The 22,826-nt window shown below is 65.5% G+C and overlaps 3 protein-coding genes across 5 annotated transcripts in view; 1 reads left to right on the top strand and 2 right to left on the bottom strand.

The window, feature by feature from the left end:
• Positions 1 to 3,837: 3,837 nt before the first annotated feature.
• Positions 3,838 to 12,414, bottom strand: LOC118998113 (formin-like protein 3). The gene is made up of 3 exons (XM_037062018.1): positions 12,336 to 12,414; positions 11,379 to 12,022; positions 3,838 to 4,979 (listed from the first exon to the last, which is right to left on the bottom strand). The coding sequence occupies exons 1-3, from the start codon at positions 12,412 to 12,414 to the stop codon at positions 4,695 to 4,697; spliced, it is 1,008 nt and encodes a 335-aa protein (XP_036917913.1). The 3' UTR covers positions 3,838 to 4,694.
• LOC118998164 (uncharacterized) lies at positions 7,473 to 11,380 on the bottom strand. The gene is made up of 2 exons (XM_037062129.1): positions 10,517 to 11,380; positions 7,473 to 9,655 (listed from the first exon to the last, which is right to left on the bottom strand). The coding sequence occupies exons 1-2, from the start codon at positions 10,783 to 10,785 to the stop codon at positions 8,971 to 8,973; spliced, it is 954 nt and encodes a 317-aa protein (XP_036918024.1). The 5' UTR covers positions 10,786 to 11,380; the 3' UTR covers positions 7,473 to 8,970.
• Positions 12,382 to 22,826, top strand: part of PRDM16 (PR/SET domain 16) — a 283,393-nt gene continuing 272,948 nt past the window's right edge. For all 3 annotated transcript variants that reach the window (XM_037062126.1, XM_037062125.1, XM_037062127.1), the window contains exon 1: positions 12,382 to 12,449. In XM_037062126.1, coding sequence (XP_036918021.1) covers positions 12,413 to 12,449 — 37 coding nt within the window. In that variant the 5' untranslated portion in view covers positions 12,382 to 12,412. The remainder of the gene's footprint in view (positions 12,450 to 22,826) is intronic.

Below are 22,826 nucleotides of genomic sequence, written 5' to 3'. Positions count from 1 at the left end.
GGTGGGCAGCGGGGGGTCCGGGGTTGTGGCTGGGGGCAGGAGGGTGGGGTGATTGCTTCACATCGGCGCACGGTGCCTGCAGGGTCAGGTGTGAGGGCACTGTGGCCACTACCCCTGCGGCCACCGTTCCCTCGTCTTCACTGGGGACAGGCTGGCCCAGACTGGCTTGTCCTGACCACGTGCGGCTGGCGTTCCTGCCTCGTGCTGGCCTCGTGCGTTTCCTGTGGCCGCTGCCACGAACAACCGCAAACCTACTGGCTTGAGACGGGCCCGGGGTCTGTTTACAATGGGTCTTGCTGGTATCAGGAGGTGCTTAGGTCTTGGGGGGCTATTTCCCTTTCTGGGGAGCCAGGAATGCATTTCCTTGCTTCCACCTGCTTCTGGAGGCTTCTGCATCCCTTGGGTCCTGATCACCTTTTGAAATCAAAGGCAGCCAGGCAGCCGAATCTCTCTGCCTCCATCTGCTGCACCTACGAGGACACCGGTGGCGACGTGGCCCCCGTGTGGTTCAGGGACACTCCCTCTCTGACGGCCAGCTGAGCACGCCTGCACCCTTGATCTGCAGCCCCCCGACACTGTGCCTCCGCCTGGACCTCCTCTTCTCTCCCCCCACCCTCTGCTGCAGCCGCACCCACCACCCTTCCCTCCTCAGGGCCTCCACGCAGGCTGTCCCCTCTCCGGAGGTATGCACGGGGCTCCCTCCTCCCTTCGTCACATCTCCGCTCAAATGTCACCACCTCAGAGGTCTCCCTTGTCCTCCCTCTTGCAGACTGGACCCTCCTCCCCCCTTGGCCCCTCCCCCGTCCCCTGCTTCCTCCACAGCACAGGCAGCCCTCTGCCATGTTGTGTCTCCCTCAGCAGCCTTCTCCACGAGAAAGTGAGCTCCGTGGAAGGTGGGAGGTGGCTTTTGTCCGTTTTGGTCACAGATGCACCCTTGGGGTCCGTGAGCATGCTGGCACACAGTAGGTGTGCAGTGAACACATACCACTCGGATGAGCACGTGGACCCCTGACCTTGGTCAGCCCTACTTTTGACACCAGAGAGATTTGATCAGAGTGCTGAGGGCGAGGAGGGGGAGGGGCTGGATGAGGCGGTTGCCAAGGCAACGGCAAACCTTCCAGGCCAGCATTGGCTGAGAGGCTGACCTCCTCAGGAGCGCAGGGACTTGTGGGCGAGGAGATTGGAAATAAAAGCAGTGCTCTCAGGCTCTGGGGCTCTCCTTCCTCGGGGCAGTAGGGCCTCGGCTGACTGCGTTTCCCACTGGATGGTGTTTGGGGTGGGAAGGAACTCTGGGCGCAGCCTAGGGTCAGGCTGGCCTGGCAGAGGGTGGCAGGCTCACTCTTCCCTGGGGGTTCTGGAGGGGACAGGCTCTGAGGCAGAAGCCTGCTATTCCTCCCAACTGTGCGGCTTTGGTATCTGATGTTTTAGTGTGTAGGCTCACCCTACAGAATTAAGATAAAACTAACCAGGGGGAAGATAGGAGAGCCCAGGTGTTAGAGTTTTGCCTTAACTGATGGGTTAAGTGATGGAAGCTGCAACTAAAGAGTTAAAAAGTTTAACCTTCATTGAGAGGCTTATGTGGCTAATGCAGTGGGAAGCCGTTATTCCAAAATCGTGAAGCTTTTGAATGAAGACTCCTCTCCTTTATCGCCACGTCCTCGCCTCTGGAACAGCCTAGAGGGCAGCAGCGGCCAGTGGGACCCCGATGGCTACTCGGTAACACCCTCCCGCTGGCTCCCGACCGAGGGTCGGTGTCCCTGGGATGCGGCCGGGCTGCGGCCTGGCTCACGTCCTCCTGAAAACGGCACCTCCCCAGGCACTGCCTCGCCTCCGATGGCCAGGCGACCACAGTCAGCGCCTGTCCCCCGGGGACTGGCCTGCTCTGGACACGCCGTATACATGGAGTCATCCAGCACGTGGAATTTAATGCCTGGCTGCTTTCACGTGCTCGCGTGCCAGGCTCGTCCAAGTTGAAGCTCGTGTCAGCACTCCAACCCTCTTCGGGGCCAAATAATGGTCCTCGGTGGGGGCAGACCGCATTTCACGGGCCACGGCGGTGGCTGCCACGTCCCTCACTCGTTTCGACGTCATTATGCTTCTGTACCTAGACTCTGGTTTTTAAGCGTCTGGTTAGGTGACAAGACAAGGAGATCGTCAGCACGAAACCCAGCTGGTGGTCGCCTCTGGGCTGGAGGAGGGGGTGCAATGGGAGGGCTCCGCAGACGAGAATGTCACCCGGGGGCCCCCGTGTCTGGGCCCCCGACGGGCTGAGTGCCCAGTTCTCAAGCTGAGCGCAAAGCTCCTGAAACACCCACACTCACTAGTGGTTTTGCGAGTAACAGATTTATTGAGACACAATCCGCATTTCCTAACATTCGTCATTTCTTAGGGCGCAACTCCGTGGCATTTAGCACGCTGACAGTGTTGGGCCACCGTCACTACTATTTCGTCCCAGAAGGGAACCCCATCCCCACCAAGCAGTGACGCCCACGACTGTGGCCCCCAAGTCCCGGCTGTGACGATTCTTTTTTAAAAAGATTTTATTTATTTATTTTTAGAGGAGGGAAGGAAGGAAGAGAGGGAGAGAGACAGCAATGTGTGGTTGCCTCTCATGTGCCCCCTACTGGGGACCTGGCCCGCGACCCAGGCCTGTGCCGTGACTGGGAATTGAACTGGCGACCCTTCGGTTCAGCAGGCTGGCGCTCAGTCCACTGAGCCGCACCAGCCAGGGCCGTGTGGCCTTCTGTGCCTGGCTTCTTTCACAGGAACACCCTTTTCGGGGCTCACTCATGCTGGGGCATGTGCCAGCTCTTCACTGCTGTTTATGGCCCTTCCGGCTCCGAGGTGCAGAGCCACCGCCTCTCACCCTCCATCAGCGGGGACTCCCGCGTTCCTCACCCCGAGACTCACCGTACGCTGGGGGACCCAGGGGACCGTCAGCTTCCGCCGGGTCTGCTCAGGTTCTTCCGGGAGCTTGACCCATCTTCCACCCTCAGAACTTAGCCCCAAAGCAAAGGCTCTGAGAATGGTCCTCGGGGCTGAGACTGTTTCCCCCACTCAGACCCGGTTCTGCTGGGCCGGCGCTGCCCGGGGAGACCTTTCTGGCGTCTTGGCCGAGCGGAGAAGAGGAGGGCCCACTGCCAGGGCCACTTTCCTTGCTTTGCAAAAGCCGCACACACAAGAGGAAACTCTCCGCGCGCAGATCGGATGGGAACGGACCCTCCGACGCATGACATCACCGGGTGAACATAAATCTCGGGCAGCGGGATTTATTTATGTTAAGAAACCCGCAGATGACGCCGAGTGCGCAATGGCTTTGTTTAAGTGATAGTTTTTCCTTTTCAGTGAAAGCTGGGGCGAGGGTAAACAGCTCCAGCTGTAAAAATGAAAGGCGGGGGTGAGGCCGGGCGATCACTGCCCAGAAAAGCAGAGTGGGGCGGGGGGAGCACGGGCCCTTCCCGCTTCTAGAATGAAAGCCTCGCTCTGCCACCACGTGCCACGGGCAGCGCCTGCTGTGTGTCAGTTGACCTATTTCAAGGCACCGAGTTTCCACGGGAAGCGACCCTTCTGAGGTGAAAACCGGCTTATTCGTGTCTGTTAGAAGGACTGTGTCCCGTGCAGTCCGGGCTCGGAGCACGCGTCACTGATACCTGTCGTTTCAAATGACACGTTTTGTGATTGGACATACCTTTCTGGAAGCCCAGGCGCGGAGTCTGACTGACTGGGTGGTGTGACCGCCCCAAGGGGGCCCCCAGAGCCACTGGCAGGGTCGTGGGACCCACCCCCAGAACAGCCCTGGGAGGGCCCCAGTGAGAGCTGGACTCGGCAGANTCGTGTCTGTTAGAGCGACTGTGTCCCGTGCGGTCCGGGCTCGGAGCACGCGTCACTGATACCTGTCGTTTCAAATGACACGTTTTGTGATTGGACATACCTTTCTGGAAGCCCAGGCGCGGAGTCTGACTGACTGGGTGGTGTGACCGCCCCAAGGGGGCCCCCAGAGCCACTGGCAGGGTCGTGGGACCCACCCCCAGAACAGCCCTGGGAGGGCCCCAGTGAGAGCTGGACTCGGCAGAGGCCCACCCCACATGGACACAGGCAGACTCACCCCTCACTCAGTGACTGTCAGGGGCGCCTGGGTGACCCCGCCTGGCCACACACCCTGGAGCTCGCCCTCTGGCCCCAGTGATGGCCAGGGTCAGGGATGAGACACTGCCCCCGCCCAGCTGTGGTGTGGTACCGTCTCGAGTACCCCTGGAGAACATGTCACCTGGCTTTGTGGCTGGGCAGCGGGCCCGCTTCCCGGGATCTGCCATGAGCCTCGCTCCTCTGGGCCTCAGTTTCCCACCTGTAAGGAGCAAATAATTGCAGCTCCTTCCGCACGAGACTGTTGGGAGAGTCTCACGGCGCCGCGAGGAGGCCCGGGGCGTGGGCCAAGCCTGTGCAGCACCGGCCTGCTGCATGGCTCCAGGCCAGGACACCCCACGGACGGTCTCCTGACCCTGCTCTTCCCAACACGTTCCTGCGCCTGTCACCCACCGAGCCCTCCAAGCAAGTCGGCTTCCTCGGCCCAGCGAGCCCCACGCTGCAGGGCTCCTGGGCCCCTTGCTCACGGCTCGGTCCCCTCCCAAAGCACCGGTGTCTGCTGCTGCATGCAGGTGGCCCTTTGCGAGCCAGGACAGGTGAAGGACGGTCACTCAGCATAGGGTGGCTGCCTCCACTTCCTGGAAGGTGGCCCTGGTCTCCTTCAGTCTACCTGGGGGCCGAGGCCAGGGTGTGGGCACACAAGGGTCGCTTCCTACACGCTCAGCACGCCCCACCCACTCCCGATTCACGGGTCTCTGCACCGAGCAACCAAACAGGCTCCCAGGATGGGGCGGCATGCCCTGGGGCTCCAGGTCTGCTTCGGGGAACTGGCAACCCAGCAGGCACCGCAGGACCGCGCCTTCCAGCAGCTCTGGCCTCCGGGGGGCCTCTGCCATCTGCCAAGGAAGGAAGGAAGGAAGGAGAGGAGGGGGGGAGGGAGGGATGGAGGAAGGAAAAGAGGAAGGGAGGAAGGAACGAAGGGAGGGAGGGAGGAACGAGTGCTGGGTCTGTGCCAGGAGCCAAGAGCCCCGCCCCCCCCACCACCTGGGGCAGGTGGTGACCTATGACCAGCAGACTGTAGGCCCTGGGAGACCAGCTGGCCCTGCAACAGCCTCCACTTAGACCAGGCAAGCCTGGGGCAGGCCAAGGTCAAGAGGGTGGGAGGCTGACCCTGGAAGCCCCTTGAGACTAGCTGGACTGTCCTCAGCCCCCACTGCACTTGCCTCTGTGACCAGCCAGGGTGGGGGGGCCACCTTCCAGGACCCCTACCCAGAGCCCTTGGGGCTGGCCTGGGTTCTGGGGGAGGCGGGGTCAGAGGGCGCGGGGACCCTGCCACCAGCAGTCCTTGCTCCAGCAACCAAGAAGAGCTCCCGGCGAGCCCCACCCCCCACGCACTCCCCAGTCCCCTCACCAGTCCCCCACCCCCACTTGTCTGCCCCCACAGTACGCATAAGAAAGTGCCCCCTCCCCCAAAGCTGGGCGGGATGACCCAGGGTTTCAGAGGGAGTGAGCAGGAGAAGCTGGCCCCGACCTCCCTGAGGTCCTCCTGTCCCGACCCCTCCCTGCTGTCTGCTTGCCCTGGGGTGGGGCACAGCGCAGAAGCAGGAGGGGCCCTGGAAGATGGCGGGGGTGTGTGCACGGGCTGGGGGGGGGCAGGCAGTGCCAGGCAGTCCCTCTGCCCCCCTCCGGGGACACACCCCCATTATAATTCCACGGCTGTCGCGTGTCCCTGCCTCTGCGGCCACCCCTCCTCCATCAGGGGCTTCGTCCAGGGTGCAGGATGGAGGTGTGGGGGTGGGGTGCCCTCCTGCCCCAGCAGGTGTGGGAGCCAATCGAGGGTGTCCTGCCCCAGCCTAGGGCCAGGGTGGGCTGCCACCTTCGGCCCCTGGAGAACATGCAGACTCATTCCATCACCTTCAGTCACTCGGTCACCGCAGAGGCGATTTTCTCCCCCTGGGAGGCAGTCCTGGTCTCCGCCCTCCGCACTCGGGACTCGGCTCTCCCCCACCGGCCCCAGATTAGAGGTTCAGCAGCCAGCCAGGACGGGTGGGGGAGGGGTGTCGTCCGGCCTCCCTCACTGGCCACTCGGTGCCCCTCCCTCTTCCCCACCCCCATGGGTCCTACAGGTAGCGTATAGGGGGCTAAGGAAGTCCAGGCCTCCAAGGTCACGGCCCAAGGGTCCTGCCCAGACTTGCCAGGACCTGCAGGCCCCCAAAGCCAGGAACACTCAGGCCAGGCAGGCCACGAGGGGGAGCGGGAGGGAGGGGTTTTTCCCTCCTGAGAGCTGGGCTGGGACTATGGTCTCTGTGGCCCGTCGTTCTCCCTGGCAGCCCCAGCACTTGCCCTCTGCGAGACACGGGGTGTGCGGTGGACCCCGAGAGTTGGAGAGTTGGAGCGTGGCCTGCTAAACCTTCCTGCATCCCTGGCCCCAGAGGGGCCATGAGAAGCCCAGGGCAAGCAGCACCCTGTCCGGACAGAGCAGGACCCTCACCCTCCCTGACCAGCCTTGGAGAGGGGAGCTCCGGGAAGAGGCGGGGAGCCCGGGAAGGGCAGAGATGGGCAGAGACCGCTAAGGGCTGCCTTTTACCCCTGGGGTGTAGCACCACCTGAACCCCACCACTCACAGGTGGCCCCAAAGGGTGGGCTGCCGGCGGTCTCCCGCCTGCAGTCTCCGCCCGCCGGTACTCCCCCAAACCTCCCAGAAGTCTGTGAGCAGGGCAGGGGAGTGTGCGGCCCCATTCCCATTTCTCAGACGGGCCACGGAGGCCCAGAGAAACCCCCCGCAGCTCGCTGTCCAGGGGAACGTTTGCGGGTGTCCATCCAGCCCTCAGGCAGAAGGCGAAATCTCCTTTCGAACCCAGGAGGCTGGCGGTGTGGGGGCAGGGCCGCAGCGGGGAAGAGGAAGGGCCGGCTTTGCAAACCGAGGTGTGCATTGGGGAGTCTCCCTGGGTACCCGGCGGCCCGTCTGGCATCCTCAGCTACCCAGCGTTGTGGGGCGTGAAGACAGGGCTCCCGCCCAGCGGATCCCGGGACTCGGCCGTCCGGGAGGCGACGCGGCTCCCCGTTTCGTTGTTTCCGAGCGCAGCCAAAACGGGGAGCCCTGGGCAGCGGCCGCGTCCACACGGTCGTGTTCCGGAACGGCGCGGTGCAAACTCTGCGGCGCTCGGCTCTCACGGCGCTGCGAGCCCGGCCAGGGCACTGGGGGAACGAAGCTGCTCTGGACGTGGGGCGTCGGCGGTCCAGGGTTCGGGCGGCGCGGGGCTCCGTGCTCCAGGTGGTGCTGGCGACTCGGGGTGCGGGGTGAGCGCAGGGATCAGGACCACCGCAAACCGAACAGCGGGATTCGTTGGCGGATTTTTAAAGGCTGTGAGACGGCCCGGGAAAGCGTGGGAAACCGATTTCGTTTATTGCTCCCTGCGGCGGTGGCCGCCCGCGCAGGCAGTTGCGAAGTCCTGCAGCGGCGGCCACTTAGTCCCGGCCCACCGTGCGCTCCGCCGCGGAGGTCGCGTCAGGGAGCTCCTTGCACCTCGCAGGGCACGTTCGTATCAGGACACAGGAGCCAGCTCCCTCCTGCGCCCAAACAGGGGTCGCAGGCCCACGCGGGTCCCGGTCTCTCACAAATCAAAACAACAAACCCTGGGCTGCGCCCCCCAAACGCACGTGGCAGACCCCAGGGGTCGCTGGGAGGCGGCTGCACTCTTGGGAGAAGGGGGCCCCCCCCGCTAGGGTGCTGGCAGCGCAGAAAACAGAAGGAGGCAGGTTTGGAAACATCAGGGCTGAGCTGGACACAGGCTGTTGGCGCATCGCTGGGAAGTACTGCCGGGAGCATCCCGGCCCTGGGACCCAATTCCAGAACCAGGGGCTGGGCACTTCCAGGTCTCCCTCCTGGGCAGCGACGGAGCCGCCTCGCCCCACTGGTGCAGAACTCACTGGGCAGGGGATTGGGACTCGTGTGCTGTCCTCTAGACTTTGAGAGAGCGTGCGGGCTGTGAGGGGTGTCTCTGGGGCTGGGATCAGCAAAGGGGCAAAAGGGGGGCCGTGGCCCTGGTCTGGAGCAGAGGAGCAGGGCTGTGGGCCCCTCAGGGGAGGAAGGATGGGACCCTGGGGGTGACTGTGCCCCACACCCTCCCAGTCTAGAGAGAGCACTCAGGGGAACAATTCAGCCTGGGTTTCGGGGCCTCGGCGTTCCATCCCCAGGAGTGTCCTGCGCAGTGCTAGACCACCTGGCTTCTCCTTTGAGCGGCAGGAGTCCCAATAGCCTGTCCCCAAGCATCCCTCCAGTCTCTGGCCTTCCGCTGCTCAAATCTGGGAGGCAAGTCCACCTGGCGGGGTCGGGAGATGGTGCCCAGAGAGGACTGCGGCATCTCAGCCCGACTCGGTGGCCCTCTGCGGGGGGGTGGGGCGAACGCTGGTGGGCTGGACACCCCCAGGGGAGGCTCCGAGGCCCCGGGCGAAAGGAGAAGGACTCCCTCCTCTCAGCTACTCAGCCTCTTTCAGAGCAGGGACCAGAAGGTGAGCAAAGCTGACCGGGAATCCTATGGGGCTCAGAGACTGAGCGCTTGGCAGCCTGGGCTGGGCTGAGCTGGGGAGCGGGAAGTGCGGTAGGGTGCGGAGACCCCAGCCAGGTGGGCACTTCTGTCCCAGGGCGGCTGGCCCTCCCCACCTCCCCGCTAGTTCTGCCCGGCCCGGGCACCCAGGTCTCACGGTGGCGGTGCCGACCTCCTCTCCAGAGGTCAGGCCTCTACTGGCCTCCAGTTGGCTCGGGGCGCTGGCCCTGGCCGAGCAGAGGACGCACCCCAGCCCCGCAGTGGGTGGACTCGGGAGTGCAGAGCAGGCCCCGGTGCTGTGCTAATATCTGCGGGCTTCTCCCGGAGTTGGGGGGCCGCCTCACTCGCTGACACCACCACGCTGACCACAGCATCGAAGGCCCGGCCTGGCTGGCCCTCCCACCCCTGACCCTCTCCCCAGAGCAGTGCGCCCGAGCCCGGGTCCCCAGCTGGACCTCCCTGCTGGCAGGACAAGCTGGAGCAGGTGGAGCTCCGGCTGAAGCGGGCTCGGGGCAGCAGGAGCAGGCAGTACAAGTCCTCTCTCCAAAGCCCTGGCCCCAGCAACGAAGTCCATCCCGATTCGCAGGGAGAGCAGGGCATGTCCCCGCAGCCAGCCCACAGCCCACGGAGCTCCGACAGTCTGACAGGGGAGTGAGGAGAGCCTGGAGCCCAGGAGGTGGCTGGGTGGTGCAGGGTGCTGGGCACTGGGCAGCATGGCCCTGAGGCTCCTCAGGGCTGGGCTCACCTTGAAAATCACCCTTAACCTGTTCAGTGTCAATGAAGGGACAGCGGCCGCCGCTTGCCCACACCTGTTCCCCCAAGTCCCTGAATGTCTTTGGGCGAGACACAGCTGGGGGCCCAGTAGGACGGGCTCTGACGTTCGCTGTCCCCGTTTCTCACGGAGACTCCACGAGGCCCGACCTGCTCTCCGTTCTAAGTCTGGCCACGCGGGGGCAGGGCCTGGCCAGGCCAGGGCCATGGCCTTGGGGACGGGCGGCCTGCCTGGGCTCCTCAAGCTGATCGGGCTGTTTGGAGAGAGACCCTGAAGGAGCCGCAGCACCTGTGGGGGTCAGCGCCCCACCTGTCGCCTTGTCAACCTCGTCCCTACTCCCCCCTGCCCCAGGCAGGCCCAGAGCTGAGTTCCACCCCCACCCAGCAGCGCCCTATCGGGGGAAGGGAAGAAAGGGCCGGTGCGGCCTGCAGCCCTCTCCTCCGGGCCCTGGCAAAGGGCAGGCTCAGGTGTGGAGAGCGGCCTGGCCAGGGCTCCGTGGCCTCTAATCGCCTCCTGGGCTGTGGGAGGGAGCAGGGAGAGGGCCAGGCGTTCCTGGAAGAAGCCTGGGCCTTCCTAACTTGGGCGTCTGCCGGGGACCAGGGTTGGGTTGGGGTCAGGAGCTGGGAGGGGGCCCTTTCTGGCGGTGGGCATGCTTCCTAGGCACCCTTGCATTCTCCCAGGCCTCATACCTAACCTCGCTGGGGGCTCCCTGCATGGGGGTCTTGGCGGTACGCCTGTGCTCTCTCTGCCGCCGGCGCAGCCGGGTCAAGCCCACTGGCTGCAGCTGCCCGGGCGGGGCTGGGCGGGTGGCTGCAGAGCTCTGGGGATCCGGCAGCCTTCCCTCCGGCCTCTGCCAGTGACCACCCTCTCCACCCTGGGCGGCAGCGGGTTCTGCGCCGGCCTGTGGCCATGCCCTAGTCCTCGATGGGCGCAGAGAGCCTGGCAGCGAGGCCCAGGGCCTCTGAGCCCAGTGGTGCTCTGCTGGGCCCGAGGGGAAAGACAGGGTGTGCAATGGGGTGGGTGACAGGCCCTGGGAAGGAGCGGGGGCAGGGGGAGGTGTGTGGGGGCTGAGCTGCCTGTGAGTTCAGGGTGCTGGAGACCCGGCAATGCTTACCCAAGAGCCCAAAACGGCAGAGGCAGCGGGCGGCCAGCAGGGAGAAGCAGAGCTGGGCGGAGAGCCCCTCCTCCATCAGGGGCCGCGATGGGGCACGAGATGGGACACCGTGAACACTGGGAGCTCCTTGGGGTGAGGGGCATTCGAATTCCCCTCGGGGAAGTGCTGCGGGCCAAGGGGGCTCCGAAAGGGAAGGCCCAGGGCACCGCCCCCTCGGAAGCCTGCAAAGCCGGGCTGTCAGGCTCTTCTTCTGGGGTAGCTTCAGGCATGTGCCCCTGCCATCAGTGCCGCTGCTCAGACCCCAGTGGCCGGCCAGCTCCCGTCGGGCTGGCCACTGTTTTTATGCTCAGAGCGTGGGTCCGGAGTGTAGGTCCCAGGGGCGGTGCTGCTGGTCACTGCACCATGCCGGGGAGGGGCCTGTCCGGAAGGGCCCCCAGCCTCGGAGACCCCCGCTTCCGGGCGGGACCCCTCCAAGGCTCAGGCTGACGCTGGGGCAGCTCCGAGTCCTGCGGCCCCGCCGAACCCTGGTTCTCCAAAAGGCGCGGGCGTCAGTGCCTCCGCTCACTTCCAGTCCATTCTTGACTCCCGGACAGACGCCTGAGCAGTTCTCGCTGTCCCCACCAGGCCGGTCCCCGCACGCCCTGCCTGCGCCCCACCGGCCCCTCTGCTGCCCGTCCTCCCAGTTGGAGGGTTGCGGGCAGAAGGAGCACCGGGTCGGCTTCCGCCCGTCCGTCTCCACCTGCTGCTCCGGCCCTCCCGACCCCTACGCGCACCTGGGCCGCGAGAGGCGAGGGGGGAGTGTCTCCAGAGGGCCTGGTCCCCGGAGGTGGTCCCGCTCCGGCGAGCGCCGCTGGGTACTCACCTGGGGGCCGCGGAGGCGGGAGTGCGCAGGCCGTCCCGGGGCGGCGAGGTGCGGGGACGCCCGAGGTGCGGACGGCGGCCCCCGCGCTGCCTCCCGGCGCCCGCGCGTTTCTCCCCGCAGCTCGGAGCAGGACGGAGGGCGGCGGGTCGGAGTTCCGCCCGCGGGCCCGGGGCGGTGGCGGAGCGCGGAGCTCGGAGCTGGCGGCGCTGGCGCTGCTGTTCTGGAGCCGCGGAGTCCGCAGCGGCGGCGGTTGGGTGGGGGCGAAGGGGAGGGGCGGGGGCAGGGCAGCGCGCGGGGGGCGGCGGCCGGAGGGGGCTTCGGCGGAGCCGGGTTCCGGCGCGCGGACCCGGACACCCCCTCGGGCGGCCGCGGGGCAGGGGCGGGGACCGAGGGGACAGACGGGGTGGAAAGCGGGCTGGGGCGACGGCGAACGCAAAGCTGTTTAATTAGCACTGACAGGCGAGAAAGCGGAGCGAAACCAGCCAGACCCGCGTCCGAACTGTCGGCGCGTTTGCCCCCAGATCCGAGGAAGCCGCCGGGGCAGCCGCGGCCGCCGCTGCATCGCCAGCCCGCGGGGCGGGAGCCGCCGCGCAACGCGACGCGGGCGGAGGGTGGGGGGATCGTCGCCTCGCCTCCGGGGCCACCTGGGTCCTTTTAAAGTGTCCGGGGTGCGGGCCCCGGGCGGGAGCGCCGAGCCCGGAATGTTTTCTTAAAGGGCCAGTTCCGAGCTGCGCTGCGAAGGGGGGTGGGGGGGGGGGGGGGGGGGAGAGAGAAGTGAGGTGAAGCCCGGGAAGGCCGAGGAGAGCCCCCCAATCCCGCGCCGGGGCGGCGGGCGGCGGCGGCGGCGGCGGCGGCGCGACGATGAGGATGATGAATACATTGCAAAGTTTTTTTGGCCCCGGCGAGGGGTGTCAGATTGAGTGCTCTGTGCGCATGTGCGAAGGTGTCCAAACTGACAATGCTGGGGGGATGAAGATAGTGTGTAGCTGCTTCTGGACTCAAGGAGGAGGAGAGAGATTCCGCGAGCCGACACCATGCGATCCAAGGCGAGGGCGAGGAAGCTAGCCAAAAGTAAGTCTCCTGCGCTCGGCCGCGCCGCGCCGGCGGGCCCGGGCCGCGGGGCCGGGGCGGCCGGGCCAGGGGTGCGCTNCGCTCCTCCGTGCCTCCGGCAGCCCACGCGGGCCGCCCGGGCGCGGGTGCCTCCGGCAGCAGCGTTCCCGCCGGGCCGCCTTTCCACCCGCCGCCGCCGCCGCCTGCACCCACGGCCCCGCTCGGACCCTTCCACGCCCGCTCGCCTGGCACAGCCGTGGAGCCCGGAGGGGACAGAGCGGCCCGGCGAGACCGCCGGGTCTCGGTCTTACTTTCTCTTTCGTTCCGTCTCGGGCTGAGCCCCGGGCTGCGCGCGCCTAGCCTGCCGCCTCCAAATCCTCGCCTCCGGGTCTCCGCCGCCGGCCCGGCGCTGCCGCTGCCCGCACCGCCGCCGCGCCTCTGGGACACCCGTGCACCTTCCACGCCGCGGCGCCGGCGTTTCGGGCCGCAAGGCCCCCCGGGCCCGGGGTTGCGGCCCGAGAGGCGGGCAGGTGGGGACGGCAGCGGCCGCGAGGCCGGGCGAGGGCGGCTCCCGCAGCCCCAGCGGAGGCCCGGCTGCAGCGAAGCGGCGAGCGCCGCACGGAGTGGAATCGGCGTCTCCTGCTCTCGCCGCCCCCTTCTCCGCCGGCCGCCAGCCCACGGGAGGAAGGGGAGCCCGGCCTGTTCCCCTTGGGGTTCCCGCCCGACCACCAGGCCGTTCTGTCGGCTCCTCCTCGGCCTGACTCTGCCGTGCCCGGCGGCGCGGCACTCGCCGACCCCAAGCCTGAGCCGGAGGGCGCGAAACTTGCGACAGTTTTCACAGGAAGTTCTGTTCTCCGTGTTCGGTACTCGGCCTGGCTGGGCGGGACAGCGGCTCCGCAGTCGCAGGCCGTTTGTGGGGTCTGCCCAGGAAAAGCAGGTCCCAGCTTATGTAGGGTGCCCCTGCGCCCGGCGGGTGGCGGTTGGGGCCCTCCGTGGAGGCGCCCCCTTTCTGGCCAGCCTCCTCTGCCCAGTGCTCCTGGCCTGGCCCCCCCCTAACCTTCCGGGCCTCTCGTGACTTCTGGCCCCTCTTGGTGCGAACGAGGTCCCCTTTTCAGTGCTGGCTCCCCAGCCCCAGCGCTACCTGCCTGCGGGTGTGTGGGGTATGCGTTTTCGTGTGCACGCTCCGGTCTGTGTGTGCGGGAAGGGCGGACTCCAGACTGGCAGCCAGGACTGCCTGCCGCCTGCGTCAGGCTCTCTCCGGGAAGGGCCCGAAGCTGGGGCGGGAAAGTGGAAGGTGGCCTCTTTCTCCCGGCCTTCGCTGCAAGCGAGAGGCAGCCCGGGAAACTTCCCATGCCCGGCAGGCAGCCAGCCTGGCCCCCGGTCTGGCTATCGGCACTCTGTCTGCTCCACCCCAGCAGGTGGGGAAGGCTGCCGCAGGGTTGGAAGGGCCTGGCCCTGCCTTGCAGCGTGGCCTAGGTCTGCAGAGCGTGACCAGGGGTCCGGCTGCACACAGATGCCCTTTCCCAGGAGTCCTTGGAGAGAGAAGCGCAGGCCAGCGTGTCTGCCAGGCCCAGGCCCAGCTGCAGCCCACACGGGGCAGGCTCCAGGAAGCCCTCCCTCTCGGGCCCCAGGGCTGGGCCAGCTGCCCCCAGCCATCCCAGAGAAGGTGGCTCAGCAGGCATGGAAATTCGGCTGCCTCCCCGACACGGTGGAGCACAGGATCCACGGAGAAATCTTATGTCGATGGACAATATTTTAAGCAGATGTGGACGTCCCTGGGGATCTGTCTTAATTACCTGAATCTGGGGCAGAGGGCAGCTCCAGGGCCTCCATGGGATGCCCCCCTCCCCACCTCCATCCCTGGGCCACATCCCAGCCAGGGTCAGGGGCTGGGGCTGAGCAGAGAGGTCGCGGGAAAAGGACACTGTGCAGGGACGGACTGGGCCTGCGGCCCTGTGCCGGGCAGGGAAGGACAGCCAGGTCCAGGGCTGTGACCCCCGACACATGGCTGGGGGCTCCCCCAGAGATGCATCTGTGTCTCCCCAGGACCCCACTTCAGGGGGCCTCTCTCCCTGAGCCTGCAGGCTGGCTGAGTAGGGTGGCACCTGGGGGCCTACTTTGGGACTCTGTTGAGCTTCCAAGGACAGAGGCCCCTGAGGGTCCAGGCCTGGGCTGCTGGGAAACCCATGACCTCCTCATCCTGGACTTGGGGAGCTGGGGGCAGAGCGAGGGCAACCCCAGACCCCAGAGCTGGGGTCCCAGGTCTCCTCACACAGGCCTGTGGGGAAATGAGACTGTCTTGCCACCCACTTACAAATCTGAGTGTCTGATAAGAGCTTGGAGTCTCTGCCTCCGCCACGAGCCAGGTGGGCAGGTGGGTGGCAGGTCAGCACAGCCATGGTGCCCTCCTCACCTCTGTGCGGGGAGGGAGGGTCCAGCCAGGGCCTCTGTGGGAGCTGCCCGTGAGCGAGGCCTGACTGGCATGGAGGTCACACCCCCCAGGTCCTCGTTGTCACGTATCCCAGGCCCAGGGGGATGCTGTCCTCAGGATGACGGCTGCCCAGGCCCCGGGGTGGGCTGGTGGCCGCTCCCTGGGCTGGAGGTGGCCCTTTGTGTCCCTTTGTGTGTATTCAGACTGATGCGTGAGACAGGCTGGGGGCGCTGGGGCTGGAGGCTGAGCTCCCTGCGGTTGGCTCTCCCCCGAAACAGGGCAGGCTCCCTCGTCTCTGCTGGGCCCTGCCCTTCTCCCACCCTGGGGCACCTCTGCCCCCACCATGGGTACTCTTCCCTGAGCTGGGACGGCGGTCTCCTGTTTGGACGCCTGGGAGGGCCACAGCGCCAGGAAGCGTCCGGCGGTGGCGGAGCCGCTAGCCCGCTTCGGGCGAACACACAGAGGCCGAGGGGAGGGCGGGGTGCAGGGCTGGCGGCCAAGGCCAGGTGCCCCGCGGCGGCTCTCGCCGAAGCCCGCGGGCTCTGATTTCGCCGTTGGCCTGCGGGTGGGCCCTGGCCAGAGGCCTGCGGGAGGAACGCCAGGGGTTGCCAAGTCCTGTAAGTTAAGTGACTTGCGGCAGCTTCCCCCCGGAGGACATCGCTACTTTCCAGGGTCCCCGGACACAGAAGCCCGCTGCCGACACTGCTGTCCTCCGCCTTGACGGAGCAGGTGCGGGCCGGGCCTCCCGACCGCCTGGCCCTCGGCTTCCTTGCTCCCTGCGTCCCCATCTGGGCAGAGTGTGGGGCAGGGGACCTGGTACCCGTTTCTGTTGAGAGGCCAGGTGCTGCTGGTGAGGTGGGCGGGGGCTCCCCGCACCGGGCCTCTGGGGGAGGCAAGCCAGCTCTCTGGGCCACTTCGGGCGCGATTAGCCCCCTGTTTTATTCAATTAGGAGGCAATTAGGGATCCTTGGGGGGCTGGCCTGGTAATTAAGGTGATGTATAATTAGAGTTTCAACAAAAATTATCCAGGATTAAAAATCTTTTGAGTAATTTCGTTTAAAAATCTTAAGGAGCGCTAAACACAATTTATCAGGCTTTGAATCAGCCCCCGGAACGCGTCTCCGACGCCGCAGCCCCGGTCTCTGGGGCGCGAGGGCGAGGAACAGCCAGGGCGCCGTCCCCGTGTGCCAGGGAAACTGCGCCGCGGAAGGAGCTGCGGAGCCTCGCAGCGGCGCAGGGCGGCCTAGGGCGCAGACTCCGCCGCCGAGGGCTCCAGACGTGGCGGGCCGATGGGGCGCGGAACCTGGGAGCCCCGGAGTGAGCCCAGGGTCACTGCAGCGGCTCCCAGTTCTGCGTTCGCAGAGTCACCCCCAAGAACTGCGCGGAGGGAGCAGCGGCCGCGTCTACGCCGCGCATCCGGGTCCTGGCGACGGCCCTTCCCCGGGCGCCTCTGACCTCAGCCCAGCCGGCTCTTTGCCCTCCCCTGGGGCCCGGTCGGGCCCCGAAGGTCTCTGCCTCCGAGCTTCCCCAGCGGGCGGGCTCCGAACCCAGAACCCCTGACTTTCGACCCAAGCTCTACGGCGGGCAGGCCCAGCGTTCGGCCGCTTCTCCGACCGAGGCACCGAGAAACGGGGGGAGCCTGGGTCTCAGTCAGGGCAGCGAGGAGAGGAGAGATGAGGATTCAGGCGTCCGGACTGGGGTGGAGGGTGGGTCAGGCTTCCCAGGGTCAGCCCAGCTCCCGCTGAGGCGGCTCCGGGCCCTCACGCTGCACACACCTGTCGGCTGCGGAGCCCGACAGCGTCCTTGCCTGCTCTTTGGCCCCCAGGGAGAAGGTCAAGGTTCCCCTTGAGGCAACCGCGGTCACGTGGAAGACGTGACCCCACCCCCTTCACGGACCCTGGGAAGAATGCAGTGTGGCTGGCAGGCACCACTTTAAGGGTGAGAAACCCAAGGCCCAGACACAGAGAGGTCAAGTGACCCATGCAGGTCACACAGCCAGTTACAGCTGAAACTGACTATCCCTTAAATAAAACCCTCCTAGGTCTCTCGTTTAGCGACCTCATCCCAAGCGTGAACTGCAGGTATTTCCATAGGATTTATTCTGAGGTGCTGGGGTTTCTGCATCGCCCCAAGGCCAGGGCTGGGCTTGTGGCAGGTCTGCTCTTAAAAAGCAGGCGAGACATCCCTGCGCCCCGAGTTTGTGGGGGAGCCGGATGGCCGCCCACACTCAGCCTCCTGCAGGTGGCCCCTGTCCCTCTCCCTGGTCTGGGCCGTTGCCCCCACCCAGGCTGGCAGGAGGCCTCCCCCCCTCCCCCCTGCACAGCGCTCCCGGGGTCCTCTTCCAAGGGCAGGTGCAGAATAGGGGAGTGTCAACCACCTGCCTGGACCGCCCCCCCCAGTGCCTTTGCCTGAGCAAATGCAGGAGGTGTAGGGCCTGTCAGCACCCCCTGCGCCCCCTCCACCAGGCAACCCAGGAGAGGGGGACCTGACACAGAGCCTGGGGATTCGGGGTTGCAGTCACCCATCCAGTCCAGCCTGGACCCCGTACTGGTCTTCAGGCCTGGCCCTCCAGGCTCTGGCCACCAGGACGGCGCTGGGCCGGCTGCACACTGCAGCCCCTGCAGCCCCAGAGCAATGGGGGGGGGGAGGGGTGGCCTCTCCCCGCTCTGGCTGCTCTCGGGGTTTCTCCAGCAAAACTCCTCCATGGTGCGGAGGTGCCCGGGCTGCCTGCCTGGCCAGACTCGGCGAGAGTCCGGGGAACGCACGGTGCCCCGGAGCTCACGCACAGGAGTGCCGCACTCTGATATACATATTTGTTTAATAGTTAACATTCTGGGCAAAAAAAAAAGAAAAGGCAGATTCTGGTGAAGGCTTTGCTTACTTTATATCCACTATAACTATTTATGTCCGTGAAAATTGGCTTAATTATATCAATGGAATGTTTCTTTTTCAATTCTGTATGCAATTAGTCCATCTTGCCGGCTGCAATTTATTTTAATAAAAAAATAAACCAGTGGTGTGTTCAGTCCCTCGTCCCCTGGGGACAAATGCGATTGGTGTGTTTAATTTCATTAACTACAATGCGGCCTACTGGAAAAATGTATAAAATCAGCTTTATACAGCTTAAACACTGGCATTTGAAACAAATCATTATTGCATTAGCTGTCACACTGGTAATTCTAGAATCTAAGGAAAAAAAATATATTATGGCTGTTTTTATAACCCCTTGCAAATGCACTGTTAAAATAATTTATAATCATTCGGAAATGTGCCTGGATCCCGGTGAATGTTTTATCTTCTCGCACGAAGGCTCCGCATCTTCCCGGACTCATTTTGCCTCCTGACGTGGGAGCCGCTTCCAGCCCCAAAGCCTCATCTTTCAGGGTGGACGTGGCGGAGGCTGGCTGTCTTGACACAACCCTAGGGGCACGGGGCTCCGTGTTCACTCTGGCCTGAGCCTGCTCTTGGGGTGGCCACAGAGGCGTCTGAAATCCACCTGGGGCCAGAGGGGACCTGAAGGCTGGGGCTCGGGAGCCCTGAGTGCGCCCGGCCTCCCCTCAGCGGGGGAGGAAGGGCTCCGAACACACCCAGGGGCCTGCGGGCCAGGGGGCCGAGCCTCCCATGGATGTGGACTGTGCTCCGCTGCCCCAGCCCCCTGTGTGCTCGCCTGCTCGGGAAGCCAGGGAGCCAGTGGCCGACACCTGCGCCCTCCCTGCGCACGGGGAAGACAGTGCGGAACAAGCCTGGCCGGGGACTTCCCAGACTCACCGCCTCGCGGGCCCTGTGCACCTGCTGCCTGCAACCCCATCAGGCCTGGGCGCGGAGGGTGGGCCCCAGTGTGTGTGTGGGATCAGCTTCCCCCAACAAGGGCTTGGTCCGGCCCAAGTGGACTGTGCCGCCCACCAGGCAGAGGCAGGGGATGGGGCCCTGGCTCCTCACCCCCTGGCCACGCGGCTGGGTCCGCAGGGAGGGCTGCGGGGCAGAGTGCTGCCCGCCTCCCAGCTCTGGGATGTGCTGTGAGGAGACCCGAGTGGTGCTGCTGAAGCCCTGCAGGGTGGCTGCTGGCCCGTCTCGGCGTGGCGGGGGCGGGGGGCCACTGCCCCTGTGCAGGCACCTTCGGGGTCTTCTCAGGGCTTCCCTGGCCCCAGGTGGTGTGCACGGGTGTGAGTGGGAAGCGGAGACCTCCGTGGGCCGGAACTGGGGTGCTGTCCCCCCATGTCTGGGGAGAGGGACACCCAGGCCCCCAGGGGGATTTCCTGGGGAACTCCAGAAATGTCCCTGGTCACTTGCCTGCCCCTGAGCCCCCTGACTCGCCTGGGCAGATGTGCTTTTTCTCCTTTGGACACAGTGAGTTCCGTGGAGGGATGTCAGGCATGGGAGCACACAGGCTCACTGTTTCCTGCTGGGCGGGGAGGTCCGGGGCCAGGTCTCCCCAGATCCCTGCCTTTGGGGACCAGGCCCCGTGGACGCGACCTCCATATGCCCAGGGCGTGTCCTCGCCTTGGGGTTTGCTCTCCGTTTGTTGAGCCGCCGAGTTGAGTTGAGAAGTAAGTGGCTTTGTCGACCTCGCTACTTTAGAAAGAATAACAAAGCCCAGCTGCTTCCCGCAAACATCACGTCCTGGCCCGAGGGCGCCCTGGACGCGGCTCGGCGGCCTTGCACGGGCCCTGCCATGGCCGCCGTGAGGCGCGTTGGGGGCCCTCTGTGCACTCTAGCTTTGAGGGGTGAGTGGCACGCTGCCAGACCCAGGCACAGCTGTCGGTCACCTTCATGAAACCAGGGAGAGGGTGGCCTTCGGGAGGGTAAGGTGAGGGTGGCTTAGGTGAAGGGTTGCTGTGTGAGCACCCCACCCTGCGCCTGCTTCCATGGCTGGCCTTGAGCGGGGGCGACTGCATGGAAGGTTCTGGAAGGGTCCGGCATGATGTTTGCTGCGTATTTTTGGCTGGGAGGTAGGGGCCCTGGGGCAGGTGGGGGGCAGTCAGAATGGTGGGCGAGCCCCACTCCAAACAGGTCAGGACACCCTGGACATGCTGCTTCCCCAGGCTCAGAACCAAACTTGGGTTTTATGTCCTTGGCCTGGGAACCTGCTTTGTGGTCCTCAGCCTTCTGACCTCCGTGGGTCGGTTAGGCCCTGCAGGGGGTGCCCAGGCCGGGAGGAGGGCGCGGACCCCCTCACCCCACGCTCTGACTGTGGGGCGCAGGCTACACCATCATAAAGCCCTGCCCCCCACTGGTCTGCCCAGCTATGCCATGGGCCCCCTTCGATTCCTGCCTTGGGGCTCATAGAGTGGGGTGGTCCTTTGCCGGAGAGTTCATTTTCAAGCTGGGAGCACAGGTGTGAGGTCCGTGGCGGCCCCTCTGAGGGGCAGCCAGGTGCTCGCCGCGCTCTGGGGCCAGTGACCTCCCCCCACCGCCCCCTCTGCCGCCTCCCTGTCCCAGCTGCCACGCTGGGCCTTTTCCATCCCGACATCTGTCCTCGGGGCTCGGACAGCTGCTGACATCTGCCAGCTCCTTCTTATCAGAGGCCTCCCTGTTCCTGCAGGTCCTCTGCGGCTGGGCGGCTCACGTCCATCTGTCCCTGCATCTCTGGCCCCGGAGCCCAGCACGTCGTCTGTCCCTGGGCCTACTGTGTGCAGGGCCCTGAGGCTTGGCTGAGGACCTCAGGCAGTGGCAGGCTGCTTGGCGGGGTGGGAGGGGCATTCAGAGGAAGACTTGGTCACGCCATTGCGCTCTGGCCCGTGTGGGGGTCTGGGGGTTCTCAGATGCCCCCCAGACCCTTTGCCTCACTGGCCAGAGGTGCTTGTCCCAGACTCTGGGCCGCCGTGTCCAAACTGTCCGGAAGGGGATGAAGCCAGACTCAGCCCAGCAGGCTACCGCAGCCTCGGCACCTTGGGGACGGCCAGCTCCCCCCATCCCTCACCAGACCCTCCACCAGCTGCTCTGTTTTGAACGAGGCGGAGGCCGCAGGAGAGAGCAGGCGGGAGGGAGGGAGGTCGGGAGGTTTGGGCCTGGGAGCCTCGCCCTCTGTTGTGAATTCAGCGGCCCAAAGGCAGTTCTCCCAGCCCCTGGGGCAGGCAGGGCCCCGCCACCACTTCAGCGCGTGGAGACGACGCCTGGGCACGGGACGAACATGCCCGGCCCCCTTTCTGGGGACACAGCCTGACCCCGCGTCTCTACGCCGAGGCAGGCGCAGTGCTGTGTGGAAATGGGGGTGTACACGGGAGCTCCCAGCGCCCTTTCTAGCTGCCAGTCGGAGGGGAAGGGCGCACTCGTGGGCGCTCAGACCTGCCTGTCTGCTCGGTGGGCTGACCCCGCCACTGCAGAGCGGCCGGCTCACTGGGCCCCAAAGCACTGACCGCAGACCACAAATGGGGCTCGGGGAACGAGCCCCACGGTGGCCGTCATCTGTCACCTCCTCTCCCCCCAGCCCCGCTACGGCCTGTCAGTTCTCCTGGCACTTATGTGCCCTCAGATGACGCTCCCTCACGAAGGCTCAGAGTGAGGCCCAGAATTCACCTGCGGGCACTTCCTTCCTCAGTCCCGGGAAAGCGACACGATCAGCCTTTGTCCACCGTTTCGGAAACTGGCATCTCCGTCCGGGGCTGACCCGGTCCACCGCCCCTCCCAGCCCCAGGTTGGGAAGTGGCGGCTTGTCCCTCTCTGCCCCCTTGCTGCCCCGCTCGGTCGAGCCCCAAGCCTGCACGTGGCGCCAGGACAAACCACCAGATGGTCCTGGGGACCGGTTCTGGGTGTCGGTGTGGTGGGGCCACCGTGCTGCAGGGCCCAGGGCCTCTGTTGGGAGGGAGCTGACGTATGGCCTGTGGCACGTCTCTAGCTCAGGGAGCACCTCACTGCTCCAGGCTCCTGTCAGCAGCCCGGGCACGGCGTCCACTGGGCTGTGCCCCCATCCTCTCCCCTGCCACCTGCTCGTCCCTGCCTGAGAATCTTGGCTGCCCCTGCAAATCACCCCAGCGCCCGTCCCTAGAAAAGCTGGTGCCTTCTCAAGCAGCCTGATGGCCAGGGAAGCATTTTCTGGCCGCCCGAGGGAACACGACCCCCGACGTGGGCCCTTCGTCTGGTCAGCGTGCTGGAACGGCCTTCAGGACATGTGCAGGCGTGTCTACCTATGTGTGTGGGCTCTGTGTGTTCAGCGTATGTGTGCAAATGTGAGTGCGACGTCTGAGACTGACCCTCGGGTCCTTTTGTGTTGCCAGTGACGCTGCGGGGTCCCTGAACCTTGTGCTTTGCAAAGAACCCCTCGCCCCCACGGCCCCCCACACCGCTGAGGCCGCAGCTTCGGCTGCAGGGCCGGCCCAGGGCCGTGTGCAGCTGGCTGGCTGGCTGGCTGTGCGGGGAGGAGAGACTGAAGTTCAAAGGTGGAGAGAGGGCTCTGTGCCCGCGCTTCCCTGCACGACTCTAACCCCCAGGAGAGAGGAAGACGCGAGGGGTTGTTTAGATCACCCTGGCCCCGTGCGCACGCACAGAAAAGCGGGGCCTCTGGAAAAACGACAGAGTTATGCGGCCAGTGTCAGGTTGCGAGATAATGATGTGCCTGTGTGTGAAAATATTAAATTGCACTCACACGTCTGCGAGCGCCTCTCTGAACAGGGATTCGGTTCCCGCCGGGGCCGCGCAGGAAGCTAGTGAGTGACGGGGCACAAATGCTGTCGGGAACGCGGGGTGGGGGCGGCCCGGCGCCCGCCCGCGTCGGTGCTGGGTCCTCTCCCCCGGCCCACGGGGCATCCTCTTATTGAATGAAACCGCCAGATACCACAGCTGATTATTGATTTATTATGGTAGCAGGAGGAGACGCTATCAGAGACAGATCGATTTTCCCCTGGAAGGGACTGGACTTGACTTTAGAAATAAGACCTGCTAAGACGTGCGGGGCTCGTCCTTGCGTCTGCCAGCGTGCGTGTCATGACTCTGAGGGCCGTTCCCGGTGGCCGCCACTGCCGCCCTGGCCC

The sequence above is a fragment of the Sturnira hondurensis genome, unplaced genomic scaffold (genome assembly GCF_014824575.4).
Source record: "Sturnira hondurensis isolate 20B ecotype Veracruz unplaced genomic scaffold, ASM1482457v3 Scaffold0013931, whole genome shotgun sequence".
Lineage (NCBI taxonomy): Eukaryota > Metazoa > Chordata > Mammalia > Chiroptera > Phyllostomidae > Sturnira > Sturnira hondurensis.
Note: the sequence above shows the minus strand (reverse complement) of the source record. Positions and strands in the feature narration are given on the sequence as shown.